This window comes from Schistocerca piceifrons, chromosome 1, assembly GCF_021461385.2.
Source record: "Schistocerca piceifrons isolate TAMUIC-IGC-003096 chromosome 1, iqSchPice1.1, whole genome shotgun sequence".
Taxonomy (NCBI): domain Eukaryota; kingdom Metazoa; phylum Arthropoda; class Insecta; order Orthoptera; family Acrididae; genus Schistocerca; species Schistocerca piceifrons.
Genome location: NC_060138.1, coordinates 444,687,947 through 444,706,602, shown reverse-complemented (window position 1 = coordinate 444,706,602; position 18,656 = coordinate 444,687,947). Strand labels below are relative to the sequence as shown.

The 18,656-nt window shown below is 43.0% G+C and overlaps 1 protein-coding gene across 1 annotated transcript in view; it reads left to right on the top strand.

Annotated features, from left to right (window-relative positions):
* The window catches only part of LOC124791505, a 528,144-nt gene that overhangs the window by 487,441 nt on the left and 22,047 nt on the right, over positions 1-18,656 (top strand). The window contains 2 exon segments of the mRNA XM_047257865.1: positions 18,222-18,290; positions 18,292-18,426. Coding sequence (XP_047113821.1) covers positions 18,222-18,290; positions 18,292-18,426 — 204 coding nt within the window.

Below are 18,656 nucleotides of genomic sequence, written 5' to 3'. Positions count from 1 at the left end.
TATACATTTGTTATAAAAAGCATCAACAAATGACGGAGAACAGTAATAGTTGCAAATTAATAATTTATTGTGTATTTATAAATAAATATGTGCTCTGTCCTCAAAATAGGACGCTGGTACTTAATGGGTTAAGACAAACTGCATTCACGGCTGAAGGCCGTATTAACAATCATCACCATCTGATCAAATCAAGAGAGAAGTGGGCCTCGGATAGTGCTCCAAGGATCGACCTGGGAAAGTCGCTCGACTTCGTAAACGATGAGACAGGCAGCCAAGAGTTGTATTCACTTAACCGGATGACAACTCAAACTAGTGACTGTTTAAACACCGACCAACACTCTTCCAAATTTTACCTAACGTCTGATAACCAACACGAAGATGGAACAACCCAGGCATGGCGGAACCGGCGGACAGCACTGCGTTTTCTGAATCCGGTGTTTATAACATACAGAAGCAGAAGGAACTACTACGACCCAAGTAGTCGTATGTGGAAAGAACTAATACGTTGTTCGACTTTTCAGTACATGTACGCACTCGAATTTTAAGCAGTGAATGTTCCCGTGACGCACACTGCAACTGGAGTTTTTTGAGAATCCACATAATGCCCTCGCGCTAACTAAATGATACCGTGTCGAATTGGGAGGCTCTTCGTCGAATATTTTTAATTTTTGTATTAATGTTCGCGCACCATGGCTGTGCTTGGCAGATTGCGCCACAGCTCTACAGGAGCAATGTGCGTATATTACCTGCCGCAGAAAGTGTCTGCAACTCATTGAATTTATAGGTGCACCTCTCTTGCAATCGGGAAAAAAATTACTTTGAATCTAAGAGTACCTACCCCTCCAATCATCTCAACGTTTAGGGCTGGGGGTGGAAAGATGTGATATAAAAGCATTACTCAGGGTCGTCTAGAGTAATTTCAACCAAATTTGTTGTATTATACTGCCTTTTATTAATTCGCTCTCTTGTCTCTCTGTTTGTCAGTTCAGCACCAGTTTTGCAAACTGATTTTAAACCAACTTCTGGTTAACTAGAAAATGGAATTTTCAACGTAACTTAGAGATGGATGGCAAAGCAATATTAACTTGCTTTATTGTCTGGTGTTTGACGGAGGATAATCTGTGTACCGCTGCCATCGCGAATGATTTGCAGAAAGAACTGTTGTTGGTAAGTCTCCGTGTGAGTTTGAATCTCTGTAATTTTTACCTTCACGGTCTCTTCGCGAGATATATGTAGGAGGAAGCAATATATTCGTTCAAGCAAGTGAAGAGGAACTGAAATAAACCTGATGTTAACCACATGTCTCTCTTACAATCTCATGGAGATGTTTGAAATCGACTAAAAGTTTTCACACAAAAAAGCAGAAAATAATTATTTAAATAAAAATAAATTTCAGTATAACACATTTTTATATCGGAATAAAACTAGAAAATAATTTCTCCTAGCACTGTATAAATTACTAACCCACACAGGTGGTTCTGAAAAACAGTTATTGTGAATTTTTAATGGGTATGAACATACCAGCAACATTTATAACAGGAAACGTGGGGCGGATGCACTACTTAATTGACACTTGATTGGTTCAGTTTCAGACTTGCATCTACTGCACGCGCCCCACGTTTTTCGTTGCAAATCATAAAAGTGTATTCATAGCTAAGCCAAATTCACTATCACAAATTTTCAGGACTATCTGTACGGTACTGGGGATCTGTACGGGCCTACATTTATTCCGATGTTATATCGAAATTTATTTTTATTTAAATAATTATTTTGTTCCACTTTAGGTCAAGTTTCCTGGCATATTCATGGTATACTCTTCACTATCAGACAATACATTTTCTATTTTCTTAAAATACTTTTAGAGGCTTATTCCTAAACATAATATCTTTGTACCATCTATTGCGTGGATTGTGACATTTGGTCTTTCAGCCATGTTTCCAAGCATTCCGTCCGCTGAGCACTTCGCTGCCAGAAACTTGGGAACTCTTCGGGTTCTGGAAGCTTATCCACTGCCGCCGTACTATCCAACTGGGACTCGAAAACCCCAGAGCAACGAGACCAGCAGTAAAAGTCCCCTGCTTTCCTGCCACGAGTGCTTTTTTCCGGTTTTACAAACCACGGGTAACGGCGGAGTTAGATAAACTGGGTGTGCTGCCGTCGGCGGATTCTGCACAAAGGAGAAGCGTATTGTCAAGACTTCTCTAACTGTAGGGAAATGAAATGGAAATGTCGTGTGGCTAGGGCCTCCCGTCGGGTAGACCGTTCGCCTGGTGCAGGTCTTTCGATTTGACGCCACTTCGGCGACCTGCGCGTCGATGGGGATGAAATGATGATGATTAGGACAACACAACACCCAGTCCCTGGGCGGAGAAAATTTCCGACCCAGCCGGGAATAGAACCCGGGCCCTTAGGATTGACAGTCTGTCACGCTGACCACTCAGCTACCGGGGCGGACTAACTGTAGGGAAAGCAATGTATTTTTCACATAATTTATCACACCATTTGCGCTTTATTTCACGTTGAACGTATATTTATTTTGGATTTTTTACTTAATATTTCTTTCCCTTGTTAGAACAGAAAAGTTGTCTGAAGAAAGATGAAGGCTAGCTCTATCTATGTTTGTCTTTGCCTTGGCTCCGCAGTATCCTCGAATTTTTTTAAAAGACAAGATTTTCGCCATAGACTGCGATATTTACACGCATTATAAATGTCACAATTGCAATTTATGTTTTTAAGTCATCTTCAAGTGTTTAACCCGCTGATGTGTGCTTATATGGATCTTGTAAGTAATCGTCATATACACCATCTGTATGTAGCAGATAAAAATAAATCTCGTGATAATGGATTCGTGGTTTCTACAGATGCCACTACAATGAGCGATCGCTACTTTTCTGTGGCACGAAAGCAATTCTCGGCGATAGGAAGGCGATTTTCTGTTAGGGAAAGAATGGAGGAAGGTAAGGACAAGAATGGGAGAACGAAATGGACCATGTCTTGTCAAAGGAAACAATCCGGCATTTCCCTTAGTATATTTAGGAGAACTACGGGAACCCTGAATCTGTACGGTCGGATTGGAATTTGAACCTCGGTCCTCTGATTACGATAACAGTGCGTTAACGACTGCGACACTTGGATCGATCGCTCTTATGTAACACATCTGCATAAGAGCAGTATTTTTTGAGTCATCAGTCTGCTTGATTTTTTTTGTATCTGCAGATGATACAATAAAAATGTAATACATTAATATATGCAAGGATTTGTAAGCACTTTTATATATAGGCGTTCGAATTTCAATTTATAATGACATCCAACCGTCTGAAACCTCGAAAATCCATCACTAATGCCGGCTTTGTTAGCCATGGTTCACAGCATGAGAGGTTATTCTCGTAATTTGCCTTTATCCAACTGATTTAAATCAGCTGATTTTTCGTATAGATTCATATTGATACGAACCGGCCAGTGTAAGGATCGTACATCTCAACTGATGAAAACTGAATCTCTGTTGTTCTAATTAATAAAAATGCAAAACATTTCTCGCGCGCTGCCGATATTCTGAAATATAACTGCCCCTTACTGATTACTGAACGACAAAAAGGAAAAAAACAAGAGCGGTGTGGCTCTCGTGTGATACGTCAGCCGTATAAGCTTATGGAATTGCTGTAACTGGTTCTTAACTTGGGTGATGAATTGCGTCATATAGTGATTTTGATTTTTCAGATGCGCAACAGAGAGGAAAACAGTTGAATAACCAGAGTGGCCGCAGACAGGTTGCCTATGTCATATTTTTTTTTCTAAGTGTCTATTCCTTTACACAAATCTCAGCAAAGAGCAACACAACGGAAATAAATGTAAAAACTTATTCACCCAGTGTGATCTAGGACCTTGTTTGGAAATTTTTGGAGTAAATGGACATAAATTCTTAACGACTGTGGGATTTTGTGTGTATCCACCCAAACGATCTGTACCAATCACTTCAAAATTTCTCTAAGAGGGTAACATACGGTCAATTACAGATTGAGTCGGGCCATGATTACTCAGTTGGTAAAAAAAAAAAAAAAAAATATTGTCTACAAAGGCAAAATTCTTGGTGTCTGCTCAGCGCTCAGTTTTGATCTATCACGAAATTTCAACCCTGATTTTTTTTCCAATACAGGTCGTAATCGCAGTAAAATATTAAAATCAGGTGACTATAGAGGCTATGGAACACAGATTTCATTCTCATGCACACCGAAGAAATCGTGAAATTTTTTTTGTAGGTGCACTATCACTTTGGAAGATGCAAATTTTTGACTGAAACAGTTCCTACTTCACTCAGTGATAATGGTCCCCTACAGTGATTTCGTGGACTTTACCTGTGTAATTTATAGGACTCCCCCAAACCACTACCGAACACCCTTCATGCTTCATAACTGACAACACTGTCCCGGTTGTATGTGTGCAGTGTAAAATAAAATGATTTGACTAAATATCACAATCGAAACGGCCGATACATCAGGCTTTGTATGTAGTCCACAAGAGAAAACCTTTTGTTACATCCATCTGGGTGGCAATTGGCTTGCAAATAACAACTCTATCATTAATTTTTTATACAGTTCGTGCAGTACGTCTTTCGTTTGGCATTGTTTCCTCTAGACTTACACTTATTAAAATTGCAGCATCACGAAGAGGACATGCGACAAATGCCAAATTAGCATGAAGGTCGGGAGGAGTAAAGCCATCCACAGTGCGAGCCATATAAATCTGAACTACTTTAATGAGATATAACATCTAAATCAACAGTGGGACACATTTACAATTTTGGACATGATAATGCACAATTGAGAGATGACTTACATAAATACAAAGTCCTCATAGCAAATGTTGTAAGTGCTCTCCACCAGAATCGAAGCACAACTGTACTCGTTTCACCATATTCCATGACGTTCTGTGAAGTGTGTTCGCGCCAATGTTGCTTATTTCGTGTGTAATGGTCTCATGGATTTCCAAGTTTGTCCGTGGTTTATTCTTGTACACTCTGCCTTTAAAATAACCCCCCGGATAATTCGGTCACAAAAGAAACTGGCTACATACAGCATGGAAGGTGTGTGACGCGTTGCTCCATCTTGTAGAAAATAACGTTCTGTAAATTCAACATCATCCAGTTGCTCCACAAATGTATTAAGGATACTCGTATAAACTGTAGTGTCTAGATCGTATCAAAGGAAATGGGGCCTACAATCCTGGAAACTGACATCCTGCACCGCACTCCAGCCTTTGTATGGTGCAGTGTGTTTCGTGGATATACGGGTGTTTTCATCTGTTGCTATGTTTTTTTTATGTAACCTGACAGATGGAGCCATAACTCAGTGAATGTCTGGAAGTTGAATAAGAAACACCCCTGAAACCTTCGACAGTAATGCATTCTTTTCTCACGACTCCGTATCGTCGCAATGCCGACTTCTTTTTAAGTCTCTGATATGCGCCATATGAAATACTTGTCTCCTAGCTCAATTGATGGAATGATTTCCTTGGAGAGTTCTGCAAGCGTCATGGAGCCTTATCGACAATCTTGGCGCTCATTGATGGTCAATTTTTACTGCTGTCACTGTTTAGTACACCAGTTATCTCCAGGTTCCTTACAATCTATAAAATTGTTGCCTTTGTTGTAACATCGCGCACGTATAATTCTATCCATAATGCCCGTTGTGTTGTAATCAAATTTCATCCAATATATTTTCGCAATATAAATCCGCTCTCGGAGTGAGTACTGCATGTTTCTACGAGATAAAAACTGCGAATGAACCATTAATTTGCTCGCTGTTGTCACGAGACTCAGACTATACACTTACAGACTTCACAAACCACGGTCGACGAGTCTAAGAATGAACTAACGTGAGCCGAGCAAGCGCGGCGTTATACGGCACAAAGGACCTCACGAGCAGAAGCAATAATTAATCAGCTTGCCAACGACTGGAGGTACTTCTGATTCTCCTAGAATAACTGAGATCATTAAAACATGTTTTCCGTTTCTACGAGCATTCGGAGAGAAATTATGACCTATTGAAGTCGTTCAGATTTATATGGATCGCCCTGTACATTTAGAAAGATCATGGGACGGTTTATCGTTCAGAAACCACAGTTGAATGTTGAATATCTGTGATAAGTTCGTGTTACACTTCGTGCAAGAAGGACAAACGTCTACGAACACATGCTGAAACTCGACAGCGACGTAATGGTGATCTGTCGAGACTGGGGTTTACCATTCTGCTTTACTGCTGTACGCGTTGGTCGGGATCCCACGACTGCCGTACGAATACTGAATCGATGGCTTCAGGAGGCCATGAATGCCACAGGGGATCATAACGGTCCCACGCAGTTAGTGCCAGATACATTGATCGCTTGGCCATGCGCGATCGTACATTCACGTCACATACCTTGTGTGAGGAAATGTGCTTCTTTGTAGCAAGACAGGTACCCACATGAACAGTGTGACGATGTGCGGAGCACCGCATACTGTCAGTAAGAGGTCCATCGTTGCGTCTGCTCGTGACACGCCAGCAGGGAGTGTAACACCGACAGAGTTGTTCGCAAAGACAACTTTGACCGCACCTTAGTGGCACCAAGTCGTCTTTTCAGACGAGTACCTTTGTACATACAGTATTACGTACCCGTGATTGGGCATTCCCAGGCGAATGAACGTTACAGGATTATATTCGTCTTTGCCATACGGGTGCAACACGTGGCAGCATGATATTGGGTGTCACGAGGAACACAATTACGTCTTTTCTACTTGTTAAGCCGGTAACCGTGCCCTCTCTCCGAGGCGTTCCGCCTGTTGTCCGTGCTGACCTAACCTGCCTCGGTAGAGAGGGTGCTTCACGTTCTCCACACATCTCACCACTGGAAACATCTGGTCGTGCGTTGCAGGGACAGTGGCATGCTACCACCCGTCAGCCACTTTGACTGATGAACTCCGACTGAGTCGAAGCAGCATAAAATGGCGTATTCGTAGCTGTCATCCAAGCTCAGTTCGCTTTCGGGCTATTGTTGTTACTAGAGGTGTCAGCTGTGTATACCATATTCACACTCTGGGTAGGCCAAACGAGCTACAAATTTAATCATTTTGCGTTCCTACAACAAGTAAAATTTCGTTTTTTGTTTTTCTACTGGTAGTTTGCTGGCTAGCAGTATATTAAGCTCGTCAGTCACTTTCAAGATACTAATCTTATTAGGAACAACAATTCTTTGTAATACAGCTCTGGTACCGTAAATATAAGGTGTAGTCAAATGCAGACGAGACAAATGGAAGAAGAGCAAGTGAATGTTTATTAATCCACTGTAAGACAAGGCGATTAGTGCCTTTATGGAAAAATATTTGCAGTTGCAAATCAAAAACTTCGATAGGTGATCTAATAATAATAAGGGAAAGTACGTGACCTGTGACCAGCCTATTAGCCTGTTTGTAGATAGGTAACCATTTCTTCACCGCGACACTAGAAGGAGGTAGGTGAGAGCCTCCTGGGGTTGAATCCGGGACCTCCACGGTCGAAGCAGAATGCCCTAGCTGCCAGAACATCACGTCCATAGATAAAAAAAGTGAGACAAGTGTCAGCATGCTACACATTGTCGTGGAACAATCTCCAAAACTGGTGTTGCATAACAGAATATTCAATTTGTTTATGCTATACCTGTACTTGTACTGGTTGTCGAAGCCATGCTACCAACAGTGCATCACACATGAGGTGGTTGGAGCGAAGAAGACACATAGAAAGAACATCAAGAATGTGATTAATTCCCATTCTGGGAAAAGGGAATAAATAGAATGGCCTAAGGTATCGGCTAGTCGTAATATGTCTGGAATCAAGAAACCTTCAATGTACCCCACTAGCTTTCGAGCGTGCCTGACAGATGAAAAGAGTGAACCTCTTGACGGAAATGGAGACATACGCGTTCACCTAGTTTAAAGAGGAAGGAGTTAAGAAACCGGAGAGTAGTTCTACTGTGTCAGTGTTGTCAGCAGTATGATAAATCACATTTTTCTGCAGCGAAGTCCCATTCTCCTCAGAGGGAGATTTACCTTGTAGAGAAATACTTGATCTTCAAGGATAAGTTAGTAGCCGGCCGAAGTGGCCGTGCGGTTCTAGGCGCTACAGTCTGGAGCCGCGTGACCGCTACGGTCGCAGGTTCGAATCCTGCCTCGGGCATGGATGTGTGATGTCCTTAGGTTAGTTAGATTTAAGTAGTTCTAAGTTCTAGGGGACTGATGACCACAGCAGTTAAGTCCCATAGTTCTCAGAGCCATTTGAACCATTTTTGAAATAGAAGTAGATTTAATAACGAACAAGCAAATATGAATGCGCGTAAGCTGCTATGAACAGCATGGCAAGGTAGATACGACATCCACACACACCATAGTAGCACAAGTTTACAGCCAACAATCCCCGCTGAAGATCAAGAGATTGAAGAATTATATGATGAGATAAAAGAAATTATTCAGATAGATAAGGGACACGAAAATTTAATTCTAACCGAGCTGCCCGTTTAAGTATCTAGCATTCGACGCTCCGATCCGTAGAACGCCACTTTTGTTTTTCCTGATGACGACATCCTCGTGAGCAGTCCCGAACCGGAGATCGTTATGGGCGACTATTTTAACTCAGGAAAATTTTACCCAAGAGGATGCCATCATCATTAACCATGCATTAGAGCTGCATACCCTCGGGAAAAATTAGGGCTGTCGATTCCCCTTGCTTTCAGCGGTTCGCAATGCCAGCGCAGCAAGGCCGTTTTGCCTGATGTTACAAGGCCAGCTCAGTCAATCATCCAGACCGTTGTCCCTGCAACTACTGAAAAGGCTGCTGCCTCTGTTCAGAAATCGAACTTCCGTCTGATCTCTCAGCAGCTACCCCTCCGTTGTGGTTGCACCTACGGTACGGCTATCTGTATCGCTGAGGCACGCAAGCCTCCCCACCAACGGCAAGGTCCATGGTCCATGGGAGGTCCTTAACCCTATGCGATCGATAAGCTCGCTGTTTTTCCATGCAAGTGTACTTGGAAATCCTTTGACCGCTGTTAGTTGCTTTCAGAGTACATCACTCAGTTTACATCTCTCGTTCGTCTACGAAGCGATTAGAATCCTCGATACATATTATTTCCTTCGTAGTGGCATATATTTGTGCAGTTTGTAAGTTGTTTAAACGGTACAGGCTCAGCATATTTTATTTCTATAGGTGTTGAGCTCGTAGTAAGCGTGATTCCTTCTATCTTCTATTTGCGGTCTCTTAGGTCGTTCCTTGATAAATTTCACATCCCTTGATCGTTTCTAAATATTTGCCTAAAGGGTTTGTTCATTTGTATGTATCCAAGTCTTTAGTGATGTTCGCGCTTCTGACAGCTGATCACTGTATGATACCCTTTATGTGTGTGTGTGTGTGTGTGTGTGTGTAAATTGGAAATTTGTAGTAAGGTCTCATGTATATGTGTGTGTGTGTGTGTGGGGGGGGGGGGGGGCAGGAAATGTATGTGGTTGTTAGAAGTGTTATGCTAATGACCTCCATTTCTGTGCCGCAGTCTGAAGCATCTCACAGTTTACATAAAGCGTGATTCCAGGTTTTAGGTATATTTTGCAGCTTTCTACTTACTGCACAACATCTGGTTTTCAGTTTTGTGCAAATTAAAATACTCCTGAAAACGAGACATAGAAAGAATTTCTAATCATTATATGGGATCTTCGATTTGAGAGGACGTAGAATAAGAAGTGGTAAATATGGACAGTGGTTCTATAAAGCCATCATCCGTCGGAGAGTCACAGCATACCTGTAGGTGCCCGGCCTAGCTCTTGGAGATACGCCAGCAAAGATGCAGAACTGCTGCACTAGGTCCTATGATGACGTAAACAGTGCTACATTGCGTGTTATTGCACGGTAGAGACGACGCCTGTGGAAATCACAGAACTACATTCGCTGAATTTCAACATACTAACGAATCTGCGGCGTTAATACGGAGTTTGTGATATCCGTTTGTTGATGTGACTATGTGTCTCGCCATCGCTACTGTCTCTCTTGTTATACCATTCCGCCCTTCCATTTCAAACATTTACGGAGCATAATGCGTTCGTGATGTGAAATTTGCACAGCTCCACTGAGCAGGTTTCTATCAGGGGACTCTGTTATCGATTGACGATTTCTCGCGTCGGGCTGCTCACGGTGGCGTATGTGTGGCGGCACGGCGTTTCGGTGCGTGATTTGCGCCGGCTGATGGCACGATAGCATTTCCGGACCGACCGGCGCCCACCACACCCCTTTTTACGCGACCCTGGGAGAGGCCAGTTGCTGGATCGATGGAGAGTAACCCTGTTCAGGCCGCTTCGTGACCTGTGCACTCGCCTGTCCACTGACACTGAAGTGGATTCATTCGTATTAAGGCCTATGCTAAAAGTGCATGAGCAGCCGATGAGTGGCCTAATTTTAACGGTTGAGAAAAGAGTTTTGAAAGCCCACGACTAAAAATTAAAAATTTTATTTCTAAAATAGGAACACTAATTGCTGCCATCACTATTTCTGTGTAAATATTGCACATTTTTGTTACACTTTTCAAATTTATTCTTTTCCGTTGTAATATTCTCATGTGAATTCTTTCATTCTGAGTTGCTGCATCCAAATTTCGTTCTGTTAATTTATTTTGTTATTCTAACTTCCCAGCTTAAAGTTCCTAGGCCCTACAATCTACGCGTGCGAGGGCCATCCGAAAAGTAGATTCTTTAAATAAATTCTTTAATAATGATACAGAGACTGATCATCCGCATTTTGACACATAGTTTATCTACTTTTCCACATGCCTTTGACATTAAGGCACCTGTCGTACGTCTTCTCATCACGTGCCCGCCAGTCACGACAGCATGCTTCAGGTCATCACCACATGCGATGCGTTTACCAGCAAGGACTATAGGAAGGATGCTCGAAGATGTTCCACTGGATTTTCTCTCGCAGCGGGGCTTGTATCAACCGGGTAGTATGCAGCAACATTTGTACCTACCGGGCAGCAGAACAATTCCTTGCGAGAGCTAGCCTCTTCGGCGGTTGTGGATAGCCGGCGTAGACGTTCGAGGATAGCAGAGTATGCTTCACTATTGACTGTAGTGTTGCGGGGCATGAAGTCGACGGGTAGCACCCCTTCACTGTCCCATAATACAGAAGCCATCACTTTTTGAGTTAATGCCGTTTTTTTTAACTTACGTGGCTTCTGTGGCGACTGGGGATGACGTCACTCCATAAACTGTCGCTCTATTGCGGAGGTTTTATGCATAGTCAGTAACAGTCTGGCCAGTGATTATGTGGGCATCCCTTTCGTAACGACCAAAGAACGCTTTTGCAGCACATATTCTCGCAGCTTTCTGGTTATCCATGAATATGCGTGAAATCCACCGTCCACAGATTTTGTGGTGCCCTGAGTGAAAAATTTCGTGCACAACTGAACGAGTCACTTGTTGACATGGTTCATGCACGCCGCTAACCGTGCATCGTAGTTTCTCTCGAATGATGCAATCCACCTTTTGTTTCAGCTCATCTGTGATGACGGAGGGTCGCCCTGATTCCTCTTCGTCATGAAAATCCGTTCTCCCATTCTCATGCACCACTTTCCGACACTGGCTACATTCATTGCACCTTCGCCATAAATGGTAGCATGTCCGCGGTGTCACAGGGCCTAACATTTCCCGCCTCCAGAAAACGCACCTGACAATCGAAGAGATTAGCTGTCGCCACAGCCATGGACACAGTTATCTCTGCACTTAACTTATCACGTGACGATATCCAACATACAGTTGCATGCGGCAACTGTCCGCATCACACTTAACACCAGAAACCAACAAATGGCTGCTACAAGTCACGTGCGCGGACTAGATGTGCAAACGTTCTTTCCTCTCTGAAAGGCCCTTGGACGATACTCCGTAAGCAAATTGTCTTTTACTTCCTGTCCCATTCGTGAATGGTGCGTCGGAAAAACGACAGTAAACCTCTGTATGAGTTCCGATTTCTCTTATTTTATCGTTATTTGAATTTCTTGGGAGGAAGCAATACGTTGGTTGACTGTTACTTGAAACGTAACTCTCGTATTTTTAACAGTGTTATTCTACGTGGAGCACAGTGCCTCTCTTGTACGATCTGCCGTAGCAGTACTATGAAGGAAGGAAGGGAGCAAGGAAGAAATGGTTCAAATGGCTTTGAGAACTATGGGACTTAACTTCTGAGGTCATCAGTCCCCTAGAACTTAGAACTACTTAAACCTAACTAACCTAAGGACATCATACATATCCATGCCCGAGGCAGGATTCGAAGCTGCGACCCTAGCGGTCGCGCGGTTCCAGACTGTAGTGCCTAGAACCGCTCGGCCACCACGACCGGCAGCAAGGAAAATTAGGATTGAACGTCCCGCCGACAGCGCGGTTATTAGAGACGGATCTCAAGTTCTGACGGCTTTCCCGGATGGGGAAGGAAATCGGCCGTGCCCATCCGTGATAACTGTTCCATTTCAAATGAACTATCCAGTATTTGGCTGGAGCGATTTAGTGAAACCATGGAAAACCTAAATCTGCATGGCTGGACAAGGATCTGAACCTTATTCGTTCTTCCGAATGCGAGTTCAGTGTGTTAAACACAGCGCCACCTCGAATACGACGCGCATCTACGTGACGCTCTCGCGTTTACTATGCGAACCCTTGGATAATCTTCTGTATTAACCCAATGGCCGATCTACCTCCACTTAACCCCTCTGGTAACAGACTGAAGAGCAATGCTCAACAATCGGTCGAGAGAGTTTTTTGTGAATACCCTCTTTGATGGATTGACTCAGTATTATGCGGTCGTTTCACTTTATATCACTCCTGACGAATTCCGAGGTATATTACGATTCTCGCTGCTAATGAGCATGGATTGAGAGTAAACTGACAAAGGCAAAAGTAAGGCGGATGAGGTCAAGTCAAATTAGCGATAAAATTGTCAAAATTGGTGACCAAAAAGTAGACGAAGCAACGGTACTATTACCTTGGAAGCACAATAATACTTGGACGAAGCTAGGAGGACGTAAAAAAAACAGATTAACATAAACTAAGAGGGCATTCCTGGCGAAAAGAGGTCTATTAGTATGAAATATCGTCCTTACTTTAACAAAGATATTTCTGAGAGCGTTGGTTTGGAGCACAGTTGTGTACGGTAGTGAACGATGGACTGTGGGAAAACAGGGAAAAAGAATTTCGAAGCATTTGAGACGTGGAGCTGTAAAGGATATTGAAAATTAAGTGGACTGGTAAAATAAGAAGTGAGGACCTTCTCCACAGAAATGATGAGAAGAGAAATGTTTGGAAGACATTGACAATAAGAAGTGAACGATGATAGGACGTGTGTTAAGACATCACGGAATAACTTCCATCATACTTGGGGGAGGTATATGGTGCAAAAAACTTAAGAGAAAGACAGAAGCTGGAATATGTGCGTCAAATAACTGAGGAAGATTGGTGCAAGTGCTTCTATGAGATAAAGAGAATGCCACAGGGGTGGAATATGCGGAGAGCCGCATCATGACAGTCTGAAGATTGATGAAAAAACTGATTCCTGTTATGTATTGCCAATAGAGTAATCGAATTATACTAATTTTCCACCTTTTGATGCACAATATGTTACATTTTTTGTTTTGGGGAACAGCAACAGCACTAGCCATGAACAGCCTTCCTTTCATTTCACCTTCATTCACAAGATAATTTATACGTGTTGTGAACAATAACGGTTCTACAACATTGCGTTTGAGTGCCCATGAACTACTTTTACATTTGACAATTTTGTCGCTTTGAAAACGACGTTTCGGTTTTATCGGAGCAATCCCTCAATTCAGTCATAAATCTGCAGATACCACCATAGTGTGGTAAACGTCAGCATTGTTCCATTTCTTGTTCGTTAACGTCTTGTTTGGTGCACCTCACTTTCTTTTAATTTTTTCAATTTATGAAAGTGCAGTGCTTTGGCGGAGCTGTCATTTCTATTCTTGTGAAAAAGGTTCTTTCGTGATTATGGCCTCACGACGGGAATTAACGAATTATGATCGCGGAATGGTCGTTAGAGCTGGAGGCATGGGACGTTCCATTTCGGAAATCGTTAGGGAATTCAATTCCGACTGTGTCAACAGTGCGCCAGAATACCAAATTTCAGGCAGTATTTCTCACCACGGTCGACGATCGAGAGCATTGGCATGTGTGTAGAGTTGCCAGTCTAACAGACAAGCAACACTGCGTGAAATAACCGCCGAAATAGATGTGGGATGCACGACGAACGTATCCCTTATCTTCGATATCTGGCGTTAATGGGCTAGCCTAGCCGAGTGGTTCTAGGCGCTACAGTCTGGAACCGCGCGACCGCTACTGTCGCAGGTTCGAATCCTGCCTCGGGCATGGATGTGTGTGATGTCCCTAGGTTAGTTAGGTTTAAGTAGTTCTAAGTTCTAGGGGACTGATGATCTTAGAAGTTAAGTCCCATAGTGCTCAGAGCCATTTGAACCACTTTTTTGTTAATGGGTTATGGCAGCAGGCGATCGACGCGAGCGCCTTTGCTAATAGCATGACATAACCTGTAGCCCCTCTCCTGGGCTCGTGACCACATCTTTTGGAATGGTAGGTCGTGGCCTGGTCAGATGAGTACCGATTTCAGTTGGTAAGAGCTGATCGTAGGGTTCGAGTGTAGTGCACACCCCACGAAGCCACGGACATAAGTTGTCGATAAGGCACTGCGCAAGCCAGTGATGACTCTACAGTGGTGTAGGCCGCGTTTACACGGAATGGACTGGGTCCAACTTAACTGATCGTTGACGGGAAATGGTTACGTTGGGCTACATGGGGACCATTTGAAGCCATTCAACGATGAATTTTTTATGGATGACAATGCACTATATCAATGGCCCACAATTGTTCACGACTGGTTTGAAGAACATTCAGGACAGTTCGAGCGAATGATTTGGCCACCCAGATCGACCGACATGAATCCCATCGAACAGTTATCGGACATACGAATAACTAAGAGCTCAGTTCGTGCGCAAAATCCTGCACCGGCAACACTTCCGAGATTACTGTCGGCTATAGAGGCAGCACGGCTCAATATTTCTGCAGGGGGCCTCCAACGACTTGTTGAGTGCACGCCACGTCGCACGTCGACTTGCTACACTACACCGGTCAAAAGGAGGTCCACACGATATCTGGAGGTATCCCACGACTTTTGTCACATCATTGTGTAATAAGGAGCAACTGTTGGTTACATTGGTGGAATGAACATCTTTATTCATGTTCACGCTGACCTGAGTGAGTGGACCCAAATGACAGTGTGAAAAACACCTTGAAAATACAACAGAATCATCGCGTTAAATGATAGCACCCAAACAGTTGCTGATGAAAGATTTATTGATATCCTTGACGACGGTTTCGGCATATCTAAATATACCTTCACCAGAAGTAAAAATACACCTGAACAGGAAGGCACTTTCGTTAGCAAAAAACTTGGCAACATAACTGAGATAGAAGAAAAAAAACACTTATAGCTTTCAGTAACCATGAAAAATACCAAAGTATTACAAGCACAAAAACATTTAGTCACTTTCTAAAATTACATCCTGCAGTGGAGATGCATAAAACAATCGTGCCAAAGGCATCGTCAGTAGTTACAATTAAAATATCACCTCCATCTATACTGCAGAATTATAAAGAGTTGGTCGATGCGAACATCTACATCTACATCTACATTGATACTCCGCAAGCCACCCAACGGTGTGTGGCGGAGGGCACTTTACGTGCCACTGTCATACTATCAGCACTTAGCCTGTGAACTATCGTGAAGAGGGTATGGGAGAACTAGGACAGACAATTTCACCGAAAGAAGGCACTTGTGGTCTGCGTGAGACACTCGCGCACATTAAAACACCGGGATGCATACTCATGCGCATCAAAATTTTAAAGGTTGTTCTAATTCACACCCTCTGTCTTAATAAATAAAACATATCAGAACCATTTAAAACATCCGCATACAATAGAAAATCTGAACACCAATTTGCCTGTGTCCTAGTGTCAAGCAGATGAAGCTTGCGCTAAGGAACATATCCCACGAGAAAGGGCACTACTGTTATGCGCGAGAATCTCGCGCAAATTAAAGGATAGGATACATACTAGCGAAAACAACAAAATGTTGTAAATCGAAACCGTCTGTCGTCATAAATAAAAATCATAACAGAATCATTTAAACCACACATATACATCGAAAATCCCGAACAGCAATCATAAAAAATACGTAAAATCCCAACAAGACAGGAAAGGAGCATCTCACCAGCATCAATAGACAAGAAAACCAGCCTCTAGTCAGCCCAGACTATATTACGTTAGAGCAAGAAGGGGTTTGAAACTATCAAAAAAATTTTCGTTTAGGATAAACCCATGTTTTCGAGATAGATGCTTGAAAATCTCTAATTTCTCGAACAGGTCCAGTTTGTAAGCCTTACTCACTTCGTGTAGCAATTCTACGTCATCCAGTTTACGTGGTATATGTTGTAAGAGCAATAGATGTTCAGCAAACGTGGAATTGTACACTTTTTCCCCATTTTTACCTAGCATGTGTTCTTTATATCTTGCTTTAATGGGTTTACCTGTCTGTCCAATAGTTGGAGCAGCCTTTACAAGTAATTTTGTAAACTCCGAATTTAATGCCGAGTTCTTACCGTGCCCCAATAGTATGAATCACTCTTTGATTTAAGCTATTGTTTATGGAAAAGGCAACTCTGTAACCATATTGCTTCTGCATAAGTCTCCTTATCTTGTATGATGCGTTCCCAAAAAATGGAATAGAAATAAAATTATCATCCTCACTCTTTATCGCCCTGTTATCTCCTAATGTTGAACATTTTACAGCTGTTTTTTCCTAACAATTAGGTCAATTAACATAGGGTCGTAACCATTGTTAATAGCTATGGATTTTACTAAAGATATTTCTTTTTCTAAACAATCCTGTTCTAAAGATGTGTTCACGGCACGATGAACTGCAGAGTGAAAGAAGGCAATTTTGTGAGTTTGTGGATGAAAAGAATCTGCTGGGATAATATTATTAGAAAAAGTATTTTTACGAAATAGTTCGAAGCTAATTGTGTTGTCAAGTAACTTAAGCTTCAAATCAAGGAAATTGAGTTCTCTCTCACCGTTTTGCATCTCTTTTGTGAAATTTTTTCGTGAAAACTGTTAAAAAACATGAAACATTAATTGCAAATCTTGGTCACTCCCTTGAAATATTATGAGTATGTCATCAACGTAACGAGCATAGAAAGAAATCATACTAACAACAATACAGGATTATTTTTGAAAAATGTCAGCTAAGGTACCAGCTAACGGGAAATCCATAGCTAAGCCGAATGGTTTTTCGTACATTTTGCCATTGGCTGCTATCATTTAACGTGAAGCCATGTTTAAAATTTTGACAACACAATCACCTGTTGCCAGAAATACACCATCCACATGCAGCGGATTAAACGCCACGTTGGGCGTCGGTGAACTCGACGCCCTTGGCGTCGACTTGTCGAATCACTCCGCACTCCTGCAGTCAGCTAAAGTCCAGTTTCCGTGTTTCCTGGCACGTTGAAGACGAGCAGATTTATGTGTCGCTGTGAGAAGTGGCTTTTTGCGAGGTCTCCTACTGCATGCTACGCCTTTCGCTATGTTCGCTCGAAAACTGGTTGAGATGCTAATGCATTCACTGACAGCAGAAACTCCTGTCGAGTTGGTAACCGATTGTTACTGACAAGGTGTGACAGTCTCTTTCGGTCCTTTTTACGACATCTATTCTCACGCCGTGTCACATAGCTGCAAGTGGGGCACCATTCATGATAGATACGTTGATCAGTCCACATTGACATCCAGGTTGATACACCAACAAATCTACCAACGTCATTCACGATGTGGTGACTGGCACGCCGAAACATGGCAGCTCATATTTTCTGCCCCCCCCCCCCCCCACACACACACTCACACACACAGGCTCATAATGCCAATTTTACACCTTTACAGCTCTTCTAAGCAATTACTGTGCCCTGAGATGGTGAGGGGGAGGATGTTGTTCAGTAAGCTTGTAATTATAAATTTAAAACATGAAGTCAGAAGTGTTTTTGCTTTTACGTAGCTTTTACGATCCTGGGGTGGAGCTGCAGAGCAGGTGTGATGTTTTTGTGCGCAGGGAGACTACATCGAGGTGACGATGGGCACGATGATGGTGCTGTCGACGATGGCGGCGGCGGCGCTCGGCAAACACCATCTCCGACATCCTGGGCATCGGCTCCGCGTGGTACGTGGAGCGGGTCGCCGCCAGGGTGGGCATGCGCGCGCCCAAGCTCACCCCCGTTCAGCTGGACATGGCCTCCTCGCGGTGGGCAGCCAATATTGTGAGTATCACTCCTTCCTACGGCACCGCGCCCTGTGCCTTCATGTTTACTACACTCAATTGTAAGCTTCAAACCCCTATTCTAAACTATACTCCACGGTCATCATCTGCCGCAAATTAACGGTAATCAGTGTTTAGCTGAGAGGTAAACCAAGCAAGGTTACGAAATGTGACCATCAGCCTAGTTACCATCCTATATCCCCGTTTCGATTCAAATATACACGAGTTCCA